Genomic DNA, 21,038 nt, shown 5'->3' with positions numbered 1-21,038 from the left:
CCACGTTGAGCCCTGTCAGGGCGGCCTGTCTCTCCTCCTGCTGACGTCAGCACAGCCCATGTTGGCCGGGCACCTCCAGCTGGGAGCAGAGAAGGTTCTGTGGGACGCCGCTGCTCATGTCCCTTCCTGGGCACCCCCACTGGGGTCGGCCCCAGGCTGGTTCTGACCTGTGGCTCCCAACCCACGGCTCTGTGTGGAGTCCATGCACAGGCCCTCCCCAGACAGTCCTGGTTGGCCAGGTTGGGGCCCCATCAAATCAGGCCTCTGATTTTCCCCGGGGCCTCTGCCCCTGCCCTCCCCCCACTGTGCCTCCCCCACACCCCACCCCATCCTGGGATCCCAGGACCTTCCCTCAGAGCCAGGTGGAAGGGTGGCCAGAGAGGCTGCCATCTTGTGCCCAGTGGGAGGCCAGCAAGTCCCCACTGCCCAGAGACACAGTTCCGGGGGCGGCTTCATCCTGGCCTGGTGGGGTGCAGATGGGGGAGCAAGCAATGGCGGGCCGGTGGTCCAGGCGGTCAGCGGGGTCGGGACAGTCTGCTCAGAGTGTTGGGGGGGCTGAGCCGGCAGAGCTGGGGTGACAGGGCTGAGGGGGTCAGCAGAGAAGCTGGGTGCCTGCAGGTGCCTGCCAGCTGGGGGCATGTCTGGCGGGACAGGCTCTCCCAGGCCTTGGCTTCTTCCCATACTGCACTGCCCGCTTGTCTTGTCTGGGCCACTAATTCCTTGCTCTTTTTCTTTTATGATGACTCATTCGAAAACCTGATCTCAAAAGGAAATTGTGTGAACGTAAACCACGATTGTGAAGCGCAGGCCTGTGTGAGCACCCACGCTTCACCTATCATGGGATGCTCTAAAAATACACCCCGGGCCCACTGCACAAGCACTGGGCTCTGACCCAGCCAGGCACGGTCTTAGTTACGTACCTTCGTGCCCTGAGACCCCACCTGGTGCCCACCGGGGTTGGTCTTGAGGCCCCTAGAACTCCCGGGGACGACACGTTCAGGCTCGGGGGCTTGGGGGCTCGGGCAGGGTGCAACGGGCAGCACTGTGGAGTGGGAGGTGGGAGAGGTCAGCAGAGGCCAGAAAGCAAAGGGCCGGGACAGATGGAGTCCTGAGGGTACACAGAAGGGGGACTATATGTGAGGGGGCTCCCCCAGTGCCTTGGGGGATGGGGGAACAGGAAGCCTGAGCCTGTGGAGGCTCCGGGGTGGCGAGAGGGGACACTGGACCTGTGTGTCGGAGGAAGGGGGCTCTGTAGGGTGGCCTCTGGGAGCTTGGGGTGGTGGTGGACAATGTGTGAAATTAATGCAACATAAAATTTGCTCTTTTGAAGTGTACAATTCAGTGTCTTTCACTATATTCCTAATGTTACACAAACTTCACCCCTAATTCCAGAACATTCCATCAGCCCAAAAGCAGTCCTGTCCCTATCAGCCATCATGTGGCTGTTGGCCCCCCACAAGCCCCTTTCCTGTCCGTGGATGGTCCTGTTCTGGACGTGTCACCCATGTGGAATCTCACGCCGTGTGGCCTTGTGTGTGAGCGTATTGGGCTTAGGGCCCGTCTCTGGGGCAGTGCGTGTTTGCGGCTGACCACGTGCCTGTGCGTGGACAGACCACGTTGTGTCTCACCTTCCGCCCACCGACGGCGCTGGCTGTTCTCTGGGTGTTGTGACACCTGCCGTTGTGGACGCGTGTACAGGTTTTGTGTGGACAAGTGTTTTCATGTCTTCTGGGGTTCTGGGGAAGCTGCCTGTGGGGGTACCACCATGCTCCCTGGCCTCTAGATGCTACTTTCTAAAGGAGCAGCCTGGGGCTTCGTGGCCGCAGAGCCTGGAAGCACCCTGTTTGTGGTGGGAAGGGGTTCAGCTTTGCTCTGGGACATGGCTGCCAAGAGAGGGTGTGGAAGGCAGGGCACGGACAGGGCTTACTAGGAGGTCTCGGGTGGGGGACACATCTCAAGCACCTGGTGCAGAGAAGGGGCGAGTGATCGAACCCCGGAGTTGGGGGCAAGCCGGCCAACACCTGTGGTCAGCTACGTGAGCTTTCTCTGTTGAATAAAGGTCATTCCCGCCTGCTTCCTGTCCCAGGTGCTGGGAGCAGAGCCCCCTCGAGGGGGATCCCCCAAATCCAGGAGATTTCTGGGGCCTCAGTGAAGGGAGTAGTCACTGGACTGCAGAGGCCTTGGGCTCTACTGAATGCCTGACCAGCCCTGCCCATGGACCTCCAAACAACCCATTTCTCCTGATGAGCAAAACTGGGGCTCAGAGGAGCTAAGTTGCCCCTGAGTTGTCAGACTGTGATAGTCAGTTGTCAGAAGGCTGAGCTGGGTTTTGGCCCATCTGCATGACCCCAGAATCTTTAAAAGGAATGGCCAAGACCCTGGAGCACCCATTAGCTGTGTGTTTATCGAGGAGGACCTCAGGACTATCCACTCTTGGCTTCTAAGCCTGTGTCCCAGCGGGTCCCGACGTGTGCAGGCAGGGGCAGGCCAGGGCCACCGAGGCTGGGGGAAGTGCCATCCTGGCAGAGGTGTGAGCCTGTGAGCCTGCACAGCTGAGCAGGGCAGCCGCAAGGCTTAAGGGCCCAGACGCATCGCACTGCCGGAGCTCAGCTCGGGCCTGTGGGCCCCTTTTCCGGCCAGGAGCTCGGGGTAAAGGCAGCCCCTCCCCGCCCCCTGAGGGATTGCATAAGCTGCCCGCGTGCGGACAGTGATTACTGGAAGTCCTGAGGATTTCTTCATCCAGGGCTTGGCCGGGAGTGGCAGCTGCCTCCCCTTCCTGCCTCCCTTGGTGATTAATGTCCTCAACCACTGCCTGCCTGAGGAGCTGGCTGGCCAGCCTTGGGTCTGGGCTCCCAGCAGCGGTGGGTGGGGCCCAGGGGAGCCCAGGGCACAGGCCACGGGGCAGATGGAAATCGTGTGGGAAGTCCTGTGCATCTGTCAGCCGCTGAGGCATTTTCCTGGCCTGCTCTGCCTGCCCTCAAGAACAGGAATGTTCTCAGTGGGTGCTGTGTGTCTTTACCCCTTCCTGGCTCAGCTTGGCCCCGACTCCCCCAGAGACCCTTCTGTAGGCCTAGTCTGGCTGCAGGGGGACAGGGTTGGCCCTCATCTTGGAGGTGCTTGCCGGCTTGGACTTTGCCTCCCAGCCTCAGACATCCCGGGTCACAAAGCCAGGCCCGTGGGATCGGCTGAGGCTCCACTGCTCACACCAGGGCCCCTGGCTGTCTTCGTGGGTGGCAAGGGCAGCCCCCTAGGGCCTCAGTTATTTGTTATTTGGTGGGCCAGGCAGCCTGAGATGATCGTGTGGATGGCAGGGGGGAATGTGGGGGGGCGGCCTGGCCACACTGGAAGTGCTACCGCCATCCCAGAGGTCCGTCCCTGAAGCTCGTCTTCATTCTGCCCCAGGCACTGCTCCTTGTGGCCAGGAGCTCCACCAGGTGGCACTTGATGCCTAGGTGGGACCTGTGGTCAGGAGTCCAGTCCCAGTGTCCCCAGGAGGGGCTGCCAGGCAGTGGCTGGGGCCTCCTGGGTGCTTGGAACATGGGGGCTGAGCCCAGGGCCTGCCCTGGCAGCTGAGGGGCTGCTCAAGCATGCTCAGTCCCTGGGGAGAGGCTGGGGACCGAGAGGGGCGCCCCTCAACACTGGAGTGTTGGGGAGCCTCAGCTCACACCCTCCCTCCTGAACACAGGGCCCGCGGCCCTGACCCCACCCCCTCTGTGCAGGGATGGCCTGGCTGCACCTTAGCCCCCTCTCCCTTGTCCCTGGGGGTGTGCCTTCGCCTGTCGGGGCTCACAGGGTGACCTCAGGATGTGCCATGTCTCTCCCCAGGTCATGATGCCGCCACCGAGGAGCAAGAAGCCCAGATAGACGCCCCCGCGGCCTGGGTCGTGGAGCCACCTGATGCTGGCAGTGGGGCCTGCCATGGACGGGGAGTTTCCTCAGCATGAGCCCCCACCAGCGGGCAGCATCCTATACAGCCCGCCCCCCCTGCAGACCCCGCTGTGCGGGTCCAGTGTCCAGGTGAGTGCTGGCCACCCCAGGGTCGGCCTAGGCGTGGGATGCTACCCTTGGGGATCCAGCTGCAGCCTCCCCTTCCAGGGCCTCGAGCGGATGTCCCAGCCCCCAGCTTTGCAGGGAGGACGCTTAGGGGGTGCCCAGCTGCCACTGAGTCTCACAAACATGAGCTACCAGGTTGGTTTTGCCAAGGTCATGACCGGCCCTCAGGGAGATGCTCAGGCCTGGGCCGCGTCTTCGCCTGCAGGACAAGGGCTGGCGCCTTCGTGACGTTTATTTTTTTCAAGGTTTTTTGTTTTCAATTTAACAGACTGTACGTCTTTTAAGATTTATTTATTTATTTGAGAGAGAGAGAAGGGGGAAGGGGTGGAGGGAGAGGAAGAGAGAATCTCAGGCAGACCCCCTGCTGCGCGTGGGGCTCGATCCCACGACCCTGAGATCACGACCTGGGCCGAAATCAAGAGTTGGATACTTAACCAACTGAGCCACCCAGGTGCCCCCAAAGTTTATGCCTTAAACACTTTTAGATTTATAGGAAAATGGAACACAAAGTTTCCACATACCCCCCTTTCCCCATTGTTAACATTTTGCATTAATGATCACGCTAAGTTGTTATAACTGACAGACCAATATTAGGACATTTTTTCTTTTTTTTTGGTAAAGATTTTATTTATTTATTTGACAGAGAGAGCGCGAGAGAGGGAACCCAGGCAGGGGGAGTGGGAGAGGAAGAAGCAGGCTCCCGGCTGAGCAAGGAGCCCCTTGTGGGACTCCATCCCAGGACCCTGGGATCATGACCTGAGCTGAAGGGAGACCCTTAACGACTGATCCACCCAGGGACCCCCCAATATTAGGACATTATTACTGACAGGCTGCAGGTGACACCGGGGCTGTCGGTGCCGCACACCCTGTGGGTTTGGACGAACGTCACGGACCCTGACCCACCATTGCAGTGTGGCACCAAGTCGTTCCCGGCCCTACCGACCCTCCGTGCTCGGCCCCATCAGCCTCCCCCACCCCGGCCACCGCAGACCCTTTTACCGCCTCCGCCGTTCTGCCTTTTCCAGAACGTCCTAGACTTGGAACCACGGGGTGTGTGGCCTTCTCAGGCCGGCCGCCCTCACTTAGGGACGTGCCGCTGAGCGTCCTCCGTGTCTGCCTGGCTCGGTGGCTCCTTTCTCTTCAGGGCTGAATAGTACTCGCTGGTCTGGGTGGAGCACCAGCCGTCTGTCCGCTCCCTACTAAAGGGCATGTCAGTTGCTGCTCAGTGTTAACAGCTGTGATAAAGTGTCGTGGATAATAAACCCACGGAGGCTCCAGCCTGGTCTGCTCATAGGGCAGAGCGCACGAAGGGTCCACAGTTCTGCAGCCAGTCAGGCCCGGAGCCCGCCTTTTCTGGGCACAGAACCAGGGTTCTTTCTGCTGTAGAAAAGCAAACTCTTTCTCAGTAGGGAGACTTGAGCTGCCAGGAGGGGGGAAGGAGGGGGTGGCAGGGCACAGTAGCAAGGGGTACAGGTGGCTGGGGCTGCCTTGGGGCCCTCCTTCAGGAAAGCATCAGCGGCTTCCTTCCCCTTGGTCCTGCTGGCTTAAGGCTGGGAAGAGGCCAGGTGGCCGGAGAGAGCGAGAGTCAAGCTTGGGTGTCAGAGGAGCCGGGAAGTGGGCCCCTGGGGTCAGGCACTGCTCGGGGTCAAATGCCCAGAACCATCAGGAGGCGTCCCGGGTTGGCAGTTGGAGCGTTGGAAAGCAGTTGGGTGTGCATGGACCCAGAATTCACTTTGTCCAGGTGTGCCCGCGTGGTAACCTAACGTAACAGGCATAGAATACAAAGTTACTAGAGTGAGCCACCCCAATCTGGGGAGGGCAAAAATGAGTTACCACTGAAGATACCATGTCCAGCTCTTGGCTGGCGTCCAGTGCCTCTGGCCAGGCCCCCAGATGCCGCTGTGCACCTCCTCTCTCTCCCCTTCCTGTTGGACCTGTGTCCACACATCCTCTGACCCTCCATGTCCCCCCGCCTCCCTCTGAACTTCCGTCTGCACCATCGTGGCTGATGCTTCCCTGTTCCCCGCGTGCCATCTGGCCCGTGGCAGTAGGTGTGTGTGTGTTCCTGGGGCTCAATTTCACCCCATTCTGTAGTCTCAGCGTCATTCCTAATAATGCTGCAGGATTCCTTCTTGTCAGCATCCCATAATTTGCTTAATTGTTTCCCTATTGTTGGGCTTGTGGGGTGATTCCAGTTTTCTGCCGCTATAAATAGCACCACTGTATTTCCCCCCTCCCGGCTTAAGCCGAGGGTGTCCTTCTGAGTCAGAATTCCTGGGTCAAAAGGAGCCCTGGGTAGGGCTGCCGAGGATGGGGCTGTTCCACAGGGGACGTGCTCCTGCCACGCCCCCTTTATGATGGCCCATGACAATGGCTAGGATGCCCACACTCCCTGGATGGCCCATGGGACCAGACATGCTCAGAAGCTGGAGTGGAGGGGCCCTTGGGGGCCCCCGATGTGGACCTGATGCGAGGCTGGTGCCTCTCAGAGCCCAGTGGACTTTGGCCCGGAGCCCCCTCTGGCTGTCAGAACTCGGCAGAGCGCTCTCCATGGTGCTTTCTGAGGCTGGGCCACCCCTCCCAGGGTGTATACTGAGCCTGAACCCGGCAGGCCTCCAGCCATGAGGGCATCCCCCGCCAGGCTACACTGGGTCCAGCCCATGCTGACGCTGGATGTGTGCTTAGCCGGTCTGTGTGGCCAGGACGCTCCATACTACTCCCCTCCCCTCTATCCTGGCTGGGCTGAGCCAAGCTCGGGAGGAGGAGACCTACCCCCAGGACTGTCACTGTCACTAGGGATGGCCTGATTTAGCAAATAAAAATGCAGACATTTAATGAAACTTAAGTTTCATGTAAACACAAATGACATTTTAATGTGTATATCCATGAAATATTTACACTGAAAATTGTTTGCTGTGTTGTTTTTTTTTAAGATCTTATTTATTTATTGAGAGAGAGGAGAGCGAGAACGATTGGGGGAGAGAGCCAGAGGGAGAGAGAGAATCTCCAGCAGATGCCCTGCTGAGCGTGGAGCCCGACTTGGGGCTCTATCCCAGGGACCCTGAGATCATGATCTGAGCCGACATCGAGAGTCGGCCGCTTAACCCACTGAATCAGCCAGGCATCCCTAAAAATTGTTTGCTGTTTATCAGAAATTCCAGTTTCACTAGACACCCTGTATTTTATCTGCTGCCCTAGCAAAAGTGTTATCTTCCTACATCGGCTTATAGGTCCCGGGGCATGTGTCTCCCCAGGAGAAGCCAGCCTCTCTGTCTCCACCTGGAAGATGCCCAGGCAGGCTTGCACTGGCTGGTAGGGGTTGGACGCCCATCTCTAGGTCAGTCATGTCCCAGGGGCCTGCCCTTTAAAGGCAGAGACACACCTCTGGATGTACATGGAAGATCCCGAGGAGGGCTCTGATTGGCTGTGTGGTGCCACCCCTTGGAGTAGGACTGGGGCGGCCTTGACTGGCAGCCTTGCAGAGCCCTGCGCTGGGGTGGGGGTGGGGCACTGGGGAGACAGAAGCACAGTGACCTCCCACGCCTCTGGCTTCCCAGGTGAGGTGTATGGTCCTCGCAGACCTGGGGGTTGGCCAGAGCAGGAAAGGTGGGGTGAGTGAGGTGTCCCCCCCACAACGCCCCCCCCCCCAGCCTGGGAGCCCCCTCAAGGCTGGCTCTGCCTGCTGCGTGCCCAGCATGGCCCACGGTGCCTGGTTTATACTAGTTCATGAGACGTTCTGGGAATGCCTTGGCCCTGGGAAGCTCACTTCCCTCTCTCGAGTTGGAGTTCTCTCCTTTCTTCTCAAAGACTTTATTTTTAAGTACTCTCCATACCCAGCGTGGGCCTTGAACCTACAACCCTGAGACCAAGAGTCGCACGCTGCACGGACTGAGCTGGCCAGGCGGCCCTGGGTTCCTCTCCTTGCATGGGGCCGGAGGGGAGAGGTGACACTAGACTGGGGCCCTAGGGTGACCTCACCCTGCTGCCCTGGAGGGGGGCCTTCCAGAGGCTTCCACAGTTACTCCTGGTAAGTGCTCATGCCACCAACCTTCCTATGGGGGAGGGCCCTTTGCTGCCCCCCCACCCCCACGCCGCTCTGCTCTGATATTGTTACTTTGCAGCCTGTGCGACTGGAAGAGCAGGCGGGACCCCTTTACTGCCCGTGTCTCCCTTTCCTTCCCACGTTTTGGTGCTCTGGGGCTGGCCAGCCCTGCCGGGGTCGGGGTGAGGGAGCGCGCAGTGATGGGAAGTCAGGGCCGGCTCCCCCCCCACCCCCCAGACACAGGCGCCGGGGAAGGGCGCCTCGTCTCTCCCAGCCATCTGTGCTGGTTCTGGGCCAGCTCTCCGTTCAGGAGTCCTGCAGAGAGGGAGGAAATGGTGGCTGGGGAATTGCTTCCGGCGGCCTTACTGAGGAGCAGGACTTTGGTGGACCAGCGGGAAGGCTGCTGGTCTTCCTTCTGCCAGAGCCTGCTAGGACAAGTGGGGACAGTGACCGCAGCCAACAGGCCTCTCCTCAGCGCTGGCCAGGGACCTCCCTGACGTGCTCCCACACAGGCCACGGTGTGGGTTAGGGAAGGGACCCCTGCTTGGCAGGCCTGTGCCTCAGGGTGGGACAAGCCTGTCATGCAGGGGGCATGGTGTCCACCGTCCCAGCCCTCCACTGATGTTTCTCCAAGCAGGCTCCCCAGAGCCCCTACCTCGCTGCACTCTTGGGCCAAACCAGCTTGGCCTGAGGGAGTTCTGAGAAGGCCAGGCTCTCATCACCCTGGGAGGGGCTGGTCGATGGTGCTAATCGGAACCCCCCTGAGAAGTCTTCTTTGCCACACAGACCTCCCTCGGGCCTGGACCAGGAGGTGCCCCAGTCCCACCCTCTGCTTTCTGGAAGTGGGGGAGCCTCCAGGCAGGGTCCCTGGCCCTCTAGGACACCTGGGTCCTGTGTGGAATGGGGGCTCCCAGGTCAGACCCTTGGGTGGACCAGCAGTCTGGGCTCCCCAGGCCCTCCAGAGATGCTGGGGGCACTCCGGGTCTGGAGGTGGGGCATACCCCCCCCATCCTGTCCTGCCCGCAGATGGGTGTCTGGTGGGGCCTGAGCCTCTTGGCGAGCCAGGCCCTGGCCTGAGCCCTTCACATGTACTGCTGGGTTCCTCCGTCTTCACCGCAGTCCCCTCGGTGGGCTCTCCCGTGCGGATGGGCAAACTGAGGCACGGAGCTGTGAACTTGCTCCCAGGCAACCCAGCAGGGAGACCATGGGCTGAAGTTTCTACTCTAGCCGTGCCAGCAGAGTCCTCATTCCTGCTCGCTGACTGAGCCCCACCCCAGTGTGCGCCCTCTGACACTCTGGCTCTGTTTCAGAACGCCATGCTGCATTACCCGTGGTGGAGCGCCTTCTCGCCCACACCGTACCCAGCCTTCTCCAGCGACAGCCAGTAAGTCCCTCTGGCCTCTGGTCCGAGCTCGCCCCGCCCCGCCCCGCCCTGCCCCTCGGCCGCCGTGCTCTCAAGGGCTTTTGCGGCTCCACGGTCCCTGCAGAAACAAAAGTAGAGCTCGGGGCGAGGAGGGCTTCAGCATCCTGCTCAGGGGGTGGTGGGCTGGGCCCTGGCCACGTGGAGGCAGCTGAGACTGACCAGCTGTGGCCCATCTTAGAAAGAGCCCACCAGGGAAAAGTGCAAAGGCCCCTGTGGGTGCTCACCGCGCAGGGGGTGAGAACGTTGTGGGCGAAGGAGCTGGGAGGGCACTTTCCTGCAGAGGGCAATGGCCAGCGGGATTTTGAAGAGTAAGTAGGAGCCTGCTGGGGGGAGCAGGACAAGAACCACGCCAAGGAACAGACTGCGGAGAGGCCCAGCGGCACACGGAGCTGGCGCCTTGCGGTGTCTACAGGGCACTATGTCCTCGGACGCGGGCACGCAGGCCTCTGCACTGAGCTGTGTCCCAGATGCCAGAGCTCATCCTTGGGTGGGTGTTTCCTGCTCCTACCCTGACGGTTGCCCTTCTTCCTGGTCGTCCTGCAGCCAGTTCATGAGCCCCACCTCCTTCATCGCCAGCCAGCCCTGCGCGGACCCCAGCTACGGACCTCCCACCGCCACCTCTAGCTTCCTGCCAAAGACAGGCGACTTTCCTCAGGTAGGGACCTCGAGCCACAGTCATCCTTCGAGCCCCATGTGGGCAGGGGGCCCCTGCCTCGCACTGGCGGCCTTGGCCGGGCTGTGGTGGAGCTGTGGTCTGTACTTGGGAAGACCCGATGCCCCCTCGGCCCCCACCCGGCCCGAGAGCTCCCAGATCGCAGCTGTACCTGCACGGGTCTGCGGCAGCGGCTTCCCCGCAGCGAGAGAGCTGGGCGGGAGGCCGCATCCCTGTCAGCTCGCCGCTCACGCCCCAGGCTTGGGTTGTGGGGCGGCATCTTGGAGCGCTGGATCGCTTTCCCAAACCGTAGAGCCTTCCTCTCCTGGGCAGAGGCCCCCGTGCTTGCTCCGTCTGGGTGCTTAGTGTCTCAGCAAGGGTCCGCTGTGTTCCCCGTGCCAGAGCGATGTTCCATCCGGTGCAAACACCATCGTTGGCGTTTATGTCCCCGAACAGCGGCCGTTAGAAGAGTGTAGCCCACCCAAACCGAAGGAGGAGATCCGTGCGGTTTCATTTTTGGGGGGAGTCAGGTGGACCCTCTCCGGCAAGTGTCCAATGGCATGCATCTCCTCACGGCAGGCCCTGAAAACCAGGCGCCGCAAAGAGGTGATTTGTGGGAAGGAGCCCAAGTGGGATCTGAGCCGGGGCTGGCAGCCGCCTGGCGGTGTTGAGCCCCCCCGGAAGTGTGCAGTACTTGGCGCCAGTGGTTTCGCCGCAGCTGGGGTACCCCAGCACACAGTTTGGGAACCGCCCAGCTTGGACAGCCCCGGGGGCTCGGCTCCCCTGAGCCTCGGTTTCCCCTGTAGAGTGGGGGCAGGGGCTTGTGGGGCCAGCCAGGTGGCCGTCTGGGAGGATGCAGCTCAGACCCGCCAGTAGGAATCCGCTGGACCCAGACAAGGTCAGTTCAGAGTGGCTCCCTCCTCAGGGAGCCTGGCCGGTGTCCACGCAGCACCGGGCGGGGACCTGGAACCAAGTCCACCAAGAAAGGGACCCTCTTTGGAATCAGGGTCTCGCTTAGTTAAAGCTGGGGATGAGGAGCTCATGGAGCAGGATGGCCCTAAACCCAGTGGGTCCTTGTAAGAGACGGAAGACACAGAGGGGAGAGCCCAGGACAGCGGCGGCAGAGACGGAGCCCGGCAGCCATAGGCAGGGATGCCAGGAGCCGCGAGAGGCAGGAAGGGCCTTCCCTGCAGCCTCCCGGGGAGTGCGGCCCGGGAAGCCTTCACCTGGCATGTCTGCCCTGCAGGACCACGGGGGCGTGCGTGTGTGTCGTTCAGACCCTCCCTCTCCATCTCGGACCCTGTGTGGCCACCCAGGAAGCGGCTTGGCTGGGCCTGGAGGACATGGGAGCACGGCGGGCTCAGCTGGCCCCCGACTCTCCCAGGGGGAGGTGTCAGTGGGAGAGGGATGGGAGGTCCCTGTGGCAGTGGCGCACCAGCCTTTCCGGGCGTACTTGGTTTCTCCCGCCCGCCGCTGATGCACAAGGAGACGCTGGCCGCTCTGGTTTGGCGGCTGCTGTCGCCCAGCCTGGAAAGCCCCTGGTCTCCACAACAGGGTGCAGCCGATGGTCCACGGTCCGAGACCCTCCCTGAGCCTGCTGTGCCTGGCTCTGAGCTCTGATTGAACTCCTCCGTACGGGCCCCAGACACAGCCCCACATCCACACTCGGCACCTCGTGATGCCGTCTCCCCTGCTGGGGTGTCACCTGCTCTACAGGCGAGGAAGCTGAGGCTCGCGGGCGCAGAAGCCCCAGCCCTGGGGGCCGCCCACCCGTCCCCACTCCCCTGGCTCTCTTTCATGCGCTCGGCTTATGCTGCTTCTCCTGACTGCCCAGAACCAGGGCGGTTCCTTCAACCCACCCTTGGTGCCGCCGCATCCGTGTCTCACCACGTATGGCGGGAGCTGCCAGTCGTTGCTCCGTGGTGCGGGTCGGCCGCATCCAGTCTACAGATACCTGCTGAGCCCCTGCTGAACACGGCAGTGGCCCACCCTGCTGGGGGGCAGCTGGGACCTGGATCTTTCTTCTAAAGCAGCAGAACCTTCTTCAAACAAAATCTCACCCTGGTGCTAAGTGTGGGATTAGACAGACGTGAGACTGGAGTTCAGCTCCGGGTGAAGGGTCCTGAGGCCCTGTTAGTCTCCTCTACCTCCCTCATGACCCCTGGGCCTGTGGGCCCTGCCAGGAAGGGGGCCAGACCAAGCTGAGTCTCAGCCAGTGGACCCACCACACACCTTCTGCTCCTGATTGACCAAATGCCATCACCATGACGACCGGCAAAGCGATATCCTTGAAGATGTCCCTGTCCTGGTCCCAGGACCTGGGAGGTGTCCCCGAGGGGACCCTGTCAAGGCCCCGAGGTGGGGGCGACCCTGGGTTCCCGGGGGGCCCGGCGTCCTCACAAGGTCCTCACGAGAGGGAGGTAGAGGGTAGGAGTCCCAGAGACGGGCAGACCCTGCGCTGCTGGCGGTGAGGATGGAAGAGGGGCCGCGGGCCAGAAAGAGGCAGGAGCCGGGTCTCCCTGGGGTCCTGGAGGAACATAGCTCTCCATTTTGGAACTCTGATTTCCAGGACCATAAGGTAATAAATGTGTGCTGTTTTAAGCTGTGAGGTTTGTGATAGCTCATTACAGTAGCAGCAGGAGACTGATGCGCCATGTGAAGGCCCGGGTGGCCCATGGGGCACTCTAGAAATGTTCCCCACGGTGCTCTAAATCAGAGGGAATGGGAGCTGGGCTGCAGCCAGCAGTAAACATAAACCTACAGGCCTTAACATATCTCTTGCTAACTAAACCTGAGCCCTGAGTTTCCTGGCAGCCAAAGCAAAAAGAGAAAGGAGATGAGCTGTGTGACTCTTTTTGCCTGCAAGAGAAGGCTTCTCTCCCAGTTTCCTTTGGGGCACGGAGCAGTTCCTTGGGGTCAGCATCCCTCCCCATCTCTCCAGGGAGGGCATTCGGACCAGGTTCCCAGGCCTATGCCTGGTCTTGGCTCCAGCTTCACTGTCTGAGTGCCTTTGTTCCTTGTGTTATGACTAGGGCTGAATCACTGAACACTAGGGGACTGGATCCCTCCCTTGGTTCCCCACAGGAGCCAACCCAGACCCTGGACCGTTGGTGGCAGGTTGACCATGCCTCTGTACGGGGTCCCTGGGGTTTTTTTGTTTTAATTTTTATTTTATTTTTAAGTAAACTCTACACTCAAAGTGGGGCTTGAACTCACAACCCCGAGATTAAGAGTCACATGCTCTACCGACGAGTCAGCCAAGTGCCCTGGGGTTCCGTTTTATAGCTTCCCCGAGTGGGGCCTACCTCCTGCAGGACCCTGCTCCCCGGAGTGCAGAAGGTCAAGGTCAGTCCTTACTCTGAGGCCGCTGTGCCCCCTGGGTGGTCCTGGCGGTCACACCCGGACCCCACTGCAGTGGCCCAGAACCCAGGGACCCAGTTCCAGGATGGAAGGGCACATGCACCCAGGGGTTATCTAAAAATTTCAGGTCTGATACTCTTTTCTGTATGTTTGAAGGTTTTTGTGACAAATTTTACGGTACTTCAAGTCTACGGAGGGTTTGCAAAAACAGTACCAACTCTCCTCAAACACCGTCACCCATTTGACCCGGTTTCCTGGCACATTATTGTCTGATAGAACCGTGGTCCATCATCACGATGCAGCCGGTAGCCCTGGCACAACACTCGTGACCAGACCAGAGTGCCCGGGCTGGAGCACTGAGGCCCCTGTAGGGAGCAGGTCCCCAGTGTGGGCTGGCCCAGGCCCTCGCACCTTGAAGGGGTTCTGTGTTCTTGGCAGGGGTCCCACAGGGGGGATGCTGCATCCTCCTCGGGCGTCACCTGTGCGCCCCCCCCCCCATGTGTCTCAGTGCGGACCGCCGGCTCCCTCCCCCGTCTGTGGTCAGGTTGCTGCTACATTCCCCTGGGGAGGGGTGCGTCTAGGCTGTTTGGGACCCTGGCCCCTCGTGGTGGGGACGGATCTCCTCATGCACTGGTGGGCGTGGCCTGCCCTGACCAGCGCTGTGGCGGCTGTCTAGCCGATTTGTCCCTGCCCCTCTGTTGATCAGCTGGAGGTCTTCCGTAGGGAGAGCCGGCCGGCCCTTTGCTTACCGGTCATTCGTCTGTGACCAGGTGGGCCGCAGTCAGGTGCTGTGCTGTTCACTGTTTCTGTGTAGGTCGGCTGCTGGGAGTGTTTGTCTCGCTGTGTGCCCCTCGTAGCCATCAGGGATGGCCCAGGCCCCGTTCGTGAAGACCCCACCTTGGCCTTCACACCACCTGCTCCCCCAAGGAAGGGCCTCTTCTTCTTTTATTTTTTTAATGTTTTTTTATTATATTATGTTAGTCATCATACAGTACATCCGTGGTTTTTGATGTAAAGTTCGATGATTCATTAGCTGCGTATAACACCCAGTGCACCATGCAACACGTGCCCTCCTTACTACTCATCTCCAGCCTATCCTCTTCCCCAACCTCCATCCCCTCTGAAGCCCTCAGTTTGTTTCTCAGAGTCCATAGTCTCTCATGCTTCATTCCCAAGGGCCTCTTCTTTGTTTTTCTGTTTTCTTTTTTTTTAGATTTTATTTATTTATTTGACAGAGAGAGAGACAGCCAGTGAGAGAGGGAACACAAGCAGGGGGAGTGGGAGAGGGAGAAGCAGGCTCTCAGCAGAGGAGCCCGATGTGGGGCTCGATCCCAGGATACCAGGATCATGCCCTGAGCCGAAGGCAGATGCTTAACGACTGAGCCACCCAGGCGCCCCCCAAGGGCCTCTTCTGACTGTGGTTGGCACAGAGCCACTCAGGTTCTACGACTCTCGTTGGTGCCCCCGTTAGTCGAGGGCCCCATGTGGGGCCTCCCACCCCTGGGTGTGAGCGCATGGCTCTTCTTTCGTTCCTTGCTTTGGATTTAAGATGTGATTTGCGTATCATACAATTCAGTGACTTTTAGCAAATTCACCTATGTGTAATGCCAGAATGTTCCATCGCCCCAAAAGGAAACCCCATATCCAACAGCCGTCACTCCCCACCTTCCCCCCAGCCCCCGGCCCCCGCGAGCCCCCTTCCCGTCCATGGAGGAGCCTGTTCTGGACGTGTCACACACGTGGACTCACACGCCACGGGGCCTTCTGTGTCTGGTTCCGTCCCTGAGCGTCGGGGGCTCACGGTCCATCCCCGGGGCAGTGCGTGTGGGCACCTTGGTCCTGCTCACGGCTGCGAGACGCTCCCGTGCATGGGGGATGCGCTATGTGTTTCTGCCCTTCAGCTGGTTGGCATCTGGGTGGTTCCCACAGTGTGGATTTTGGTGATTGTGAATTTGCTGCTATGAATATCCACGAACAGGCTTTTGTGGGGAGCTGTGTTCCAGATTGGGTGAATCTGATTGGGGGGGATATTTGGGGACATATTGAGGTCAGGGCGGGGGGTGAAGGACTCAGCATTGCAGACCACCCCTCCCAAGGCCTCATGCCTCCAGGCCCTCCCCTGCATTCTCCCCACCCTGGTATTTCTGGGGTCCTGGTTGTGGGTGTGGTCACTCTGCCCTCCCTCACTGCTGCCTGGCACTTATGTTCCCTGGGAGTGGGTGCTGACCCCTCCCCCAAGTCCACCTGGACCCCTAACATCCTGGCCAGACTCTGGGGGAGGGCATCTCTCTCCTCACCGAGCCCCCTCATGCAGTCAGTGGGGCAGGCATCTCGGGTGGGTCCTACATCCACCCAGTAAGGACACTTTCCGTCTGCCAGCCTGGGGCTTCTGGGAAGCCAGGATGAGGTCACCGCTCAGAAAAGTGCTTTGCAAACTCTCAGCAGCTCTCCACTGAGGGGCGGGCAGCATCGACTGCTCTGCAAATGGATTTCAGCAGGGATCAGAGGTCCCAGCACACCCCCACCAGCAGGCCCCCAGTAGTTACTGGCACTGGCAGAAAGAGCGAGCAAGACGTTTCTTCTCTTAGGAAGCCCCTGGTTCACACTGAGCCGCGGCCAAGAACCCACCTCCAGCTCCGTGGTCTGTGCTGAGCGCCATGGCAGGGAGCCCCCTGAGGGCCACAGACCCTGTGGGAGCAGGAGCGTGGGTGTCTCCAGAGGGTCGCTACACAGAGGCTGGGACTCCCAGGAGCCAGGGGACGAGGAAGTGAGGGAGGGGCTGGGAGGCCAGGTTCTTGAAGAGTGGCCCTGCAGAAAGCCCTGGGCCGGGGTCCAGCCCCGCGCGACGGCAACACCACAGGGTGCTCAGGGTCAGTTGTCCCCACAGCAGTGGGCTAACAGAGCAGTCTCTTAGGGGCCGTGTGAGCTGGGGCCGCCTCCACAAAGCACCACAGAGGGTGACGTAGAACTGCAGAGAGCATGCCCTCATGGGCTGGGTCCAGGCGTCCCAGATCCACGTGCGGCGGGGCCACGCTCCCTCTGCAGGCTCTGGGGAGGGTCCTTCCTACCTCTCCCAGCTCCTGGGGCTCCAGGTGTCCCTCGGTGTGTGGCCGCATCGCTCCAGTGCCTGCCTCCGTGGCACGTGGCTGCCTCCCCGTGCGTCTGCGTCCAGATTCCCCTCTTAGGAGGACAGCAGTCACTGATGGCATCACTCCCTCCTGTACAACCTCACCTGAACTGATGTATTTGCAAAGCTCCTGTATCCAAATAAGGTCCCATTCACAGGTGCCCGGGCGGCAGGACCTGAACGTGTCTCTTTGAGGGGGGGGACATAATTCACCCCTCAACAGGAACATCCCAGCATTGAGGTGCGCCTGAGGGGAACCTGCAGTGCCCAGCCCACCCTTCTGCCCCATGTCCACACCCACCTCACCGTAAGTGGGTGGCCCAAAGCCCCGCTGTGCTCAGGCTTGCTGTGAGGGCCCGCAAGGTGGGGGAGGCAAGGAGGGGAGAGCCCCAGAACAGACTGGGGATTCTTGGGAAACACAGGGCAGCTGGGCCATGCCCGCCCCTCTGCACCTGCCTGGCCACAGGATAGAAGGTCATCGTGGGGCCAGAGGGGGCCCCGCCAGATAGCCCCACAGCTCTGAGGCAGCCAGACGGGGACAGAGCCAGTCATGTCTTCGGTGGAGGCCCTGCTCATGCTCGTGCCTGGGTCACTAAGTTTGACTTTCACTGGGACCTCTGCCCATCCCCACTTAGCCCCTCTGCCTCCGTCGAGGGGCTGCACGTAGCAGACCCACAGCCTGTGGCCACCAGGGGGGCAGGGCGGCCAGGTGCCCAGCGAGTGCTGGCTTCCCTGTCTCCTCAAGGCCACGCTGGTCCATCAGCCAACTGTCTGGTGCTGAGATTTGGGGGACAGAGAGTGGAAGGTCAGGAACTGTGCTGGAAACTCGACAGACTTTACGGCAGTTCAATCTAATTATAAGAACTCAGTGTATGTACTTTGTGCATCTTTCTAGTTTGGTTCCTAGTGATTGTTTTAAAACTGAGTCAAAATCCACATACCTAGAAGTCCATGCTTTTGGGGCACCCGGCTGGCTTAGGAGAATGTGCAACTCTTGATATTGGGGTCTTGAGTTCGAGCCCCATGTTGGGTGTAGAGACTATTTACAAAAAAAAGTGAGTGAATAAAAACTGTTATAAAAAATAAAATACAATCCACCTTTTTAAGGTAAATTCGCAGGGTTGTGCAACCACCAGCTCTCTCCAGTTCCAGAAGATTCCATCCTCCAAAAGAAAACCCCGTCCCCATCAGCAGTCCCCTCCCCAGCCCCCAGCCCCCACGAGCCCCCTTCCCGTCCGTGGAGGAGCCTGATCTGGATGTGTCACACATGTGGACTCCCACGCCGTGGGGCCTTCTGTGTCTGGTTCCCTCCGTGAGCAACGTGGGCTTGGGTCCATCCCTGGGGCAGCGCGGGTGGGCGCCGCGCCCCCGTTTGTGGCTGAGGGATGCTCTGGTGCGTGGATGGGCCACATTCACCTGTGACGGACGCTGGGGTTGTCGCCACCTTTTGGCTGCTGTGAGTGGTGCCACTGTGGACGTCCACTTGCGGGTTTGGTGTGACGTGCGTTTTCGTGTCTGTCGGCCACGTACCCAGCCGTGGAATTGCAGGGTCGTCCTGTGACTCCGTGTGCACCTTTTCGAGGACCTGCGTGACTGTTTTCGAAGAGACTGTTCCGTGTCACGTCCCCACCAGTGTGGTGGACGGTTCTGACGTCTCCACGTCCTCGCCAGCACTTGTCATTGTGTGTTGGAGTCCGGCCGTCCTGGCGGCTGTGGGGTTGTGTCTCACGGGTTCTGGTTTGCATTTCCCTGCCGCCCGACGGTGCTGAGTGTCGTGCTGGCTTACCGCTGCCGGTACTTTCCCTTCTACAGGCAGCGCCGGGGCCAGGCAGGGGGCAGGGGTGGTGTTGTGCTGCCTGCAGGCTCTGAGGTGCACACGGGATGGGGCGGCCACGGCAGCCTTGTTGCATCTGTAGCATTGGACCCTGTGATCCCTCACTGTCCCTGACAAGGCACACGGCCTGGGGTCCCTACCCAGCCAAAGCCCTGCAGGTGACCCTTACCCCTGAGCACATGCAGGGAGCCTGGCCTGGCCACTCAGCTGTTGTTTCCCATGGGACAGGACACCATGGGGTACTTGTGCAAGGTCTCTGACCCCACAAGGTGCTTGAGGGCTTTGCACTTCCCTGCCCGCCAGCCCTGCCTGTGTCCCACTCTTGTGTGGGGCTGAGGGGTGCAGGGGCCGACAGGGAGAGGAGAGAATGACGGTTTCAAGGACAGCCATACCCCTTGGCAAGGTTCCAAGAAAAGGAGCAGGACGGGGGCCTGGGAGGCACCCCAGCTGGGGCCATAGCATGAGCAGAGGCCCTGGGGGAGCCCAGCAAGGCCCTGGAGACAGGCTCCAGGGTGGTTGGGGGCAGCTGGTGAAGCCCCTGGTCCAATTGGGGAGCTGCGTGGAGGGGGCACGAAGGGGCGCGCCGCACCTTCCCCTTCTCCCTGTGGCATGGGGGCTTGTGCCCCTCACTGCTGTGGGCATCCCGGGAGCAGCAGCAGGTCCCTGCCAGGCCCACCTGGCCAGGCGAGTCGGCGGGACAGAACCGGGCGTACCTGCAGTCTGGGGAGACCGAGGCCAGGGCTGGGAGGGGCGGCGGCCGGTGGGCGCCGGCCGGCAGGGTGCGCGCCGGCGGGTGGGGGCCCAGCGCGGAGAGGTCTGCGGCTAGATTCCGCCCAGTACAGGAATTCTCGCTCTGCCAGTAATCACCCTGACTTCCCAGGCAGCCATCATTTCCTGAAAGTCAGCCGCCTTAGGGGAAGTAGGCGCTGGCGGTGACTAAACCAACATGCAAATGCGGCCGGGCTGAGCGGCCCGCGCGGCCGCGGTCATGAGGGAGCCGCCTGCCGCCGTCCAGGGGACCCGCCGCGGCCGCGCCATGTCCCAGCTGCAGTTCTGGCTGCACTTCGCGGCCCTCAACAAGGTAACCCTCCGCGCGGCTCGCTCCCTCCCACCCCGCGGCCCGCCCCTGCCCGCCGGCTCGGAGCCTGCCGGGGCCGCGGGGACTGGGGCACGGAGCACTGGCCTGGGGGCGCCCCCCACGGCGGCCAGCGCCTTCCCGGACCTTGACAGTTTCTGGGGCGCCCGGGACAGAGCTGGCAGAGTGCGGTCTGACGTGGGCTCTCAGCGGCCAGGTAGGAACGGCCCGTCTCTCTGTCCCTCCTCGGGCTCCCCAGGGATTCAGGAAGGTGTCCAGCCCCTACCCGGGGCTAGCGGGACACAGCCTGTCTCCAGAGGGCGTTTCTGGGGTTCCAGTGGTGCGGAGCAGCCGCAGGTCCCCCAAGGGAGGCCCAGAGTGGGGTCTGGGGTGGGGGCCATCCTGTCCTGTCCCCCTGGTCTGTTCTGGAGTCGGGGGCACTGTTGGCAGCCCCACCAGATCCAGCCAGGTCTCTGCCTGCTGAGAGACAGTAACCACAGCAGGTGACCCCGTGACCTCCTTGGTTCCCCGGAACTGTCAGGGTGACCACCCCACTCCCTCCCTGCTGAGGGGTTGTAGCTGACTGAGTAGGTGGGGGCCTGGGGTCTGAGGAGGCACTTTGCAGGGTGTCCATGGGGGTGATTTTGAGTTTGGGTCATCTTGGAGATCTGTTGGTGGCTGCTGGGCATTGGGTCCTGACCCAGGGGGAGGTGAGCAACTTGCGGGAGGGGTCAGCTCTCGCCCTATCCTGCACCCAGGCCGTACAGGGAGTGGGGCTGGGAGGGACCCCTGGTGACCCATGTGAGGCCCTGCCTCCCTTCGACCCAAGAATCTAGTGGAGGCAGCATCCCCAAAGTGGGTAGAACCCTCCCACTTTTTAAATACCCTTTTGCAGTTGCGTGCACAGTCAGTGCCTAGCGCGGAACTCCCTCGGGCCCCACGCCCAGGCCCTCTGTTCACACCTCGCGTCAGTACAGTGCGTTTGTCGCCGCCGACGAGCGGGCACTGACACCTGTTATTCACCAGAGATCCTCGCTCTGTCCCAGGACCCCATCCCCACACCACGGGATTCCAGTTGTCACTCTCCTTCGGCCCCTGCAGGCTGAGACACTCGGTCCCCTGTTCTTGTGTGGATGCCCTGCGCGGTCGGAGGAGGACTGGCCGGGGGTCCCGCAGGAAGTCCCCAGGCTGCGTGCGTCCCGTCAGGGGTCCCTGCTGCCCACGCGGTTCCTCCCTGCGGACGCTGGCCCCGGTCCCCTGGCCGGGAGTGCTGGCCGGGCTGCACGCTGTCCTCGTGGGAAGGGGTCGCCGTGTGCAGCCCCACCGGGGGTGGGGCCCCTGAGCAGCCACCTTTTGCCAGGTGCCATTCCTCTTCTCCAGCCCTGGTCAGGGTTCCTCCCCACTGCCTACCCTGCTGCTTGTGACTGACTGCTTCAGCTTCAGGAAGCAGGCCCACCCCTCAGGGCCTCTTG

At 61.1% G+C, this 21,038-nt stretch overlaps 1 protein-coding gene across 2 annotated transcripts in view; it reads left to right on the top strand.

The window, feature by feature from the left end:
• Nucleotides 1-1,272: 1,272 nt before the first annotated feature.
• Nucleotides 1,273-21,038, top strand: part of SBNO2 (strawberry notch homolog 2) — a 38,540-nt gene continuing 18,774 nt past the window's right edge. The window contains exons 1-3 of one of the 2 annotated variants that reach the window (XM_057311406.1): nt 1,273-4,017; nt 9,406-9,479; nt 10,062-10,173. In XM_057311406.1, the coding sequence (XP_057167389.1) occupies nt 3,898-4,017; nt 9,406-9,479; nt 10,062-10,173 (306 nt within the window). In that variant the 5' untranslated portion in view covers nt 1,273-3,897. Of the gene's footprint in view, nt 4,018-9,405; nt 9,480-10,061; nt 10,174-19,315; nt 19,573-21,038 lie in introns of those variants that run through there. The other variant, XM_026480871.4, reaches the window with a different exon arrangement.

This window comes from Ursus arctos, unplaced genomic scaffold (genome assembly GCF_023065955.2).
Source record: "Ursus arctos isolate Adak ecotype North America unplaced genomic scaffold, UrsArc2.0 scaffold_14, whole genome shotgun sequence".
NCBI classification, from domain to species: domain Eukaryota; kingdom Metazoa; phylum Chordata; class Mammalia; order Carnivora; family Ursidae; genus Ursus; species Ursus arctos.
This window is presented reverse-complemented; position numbering and strand designations above follow the sequence as displayed.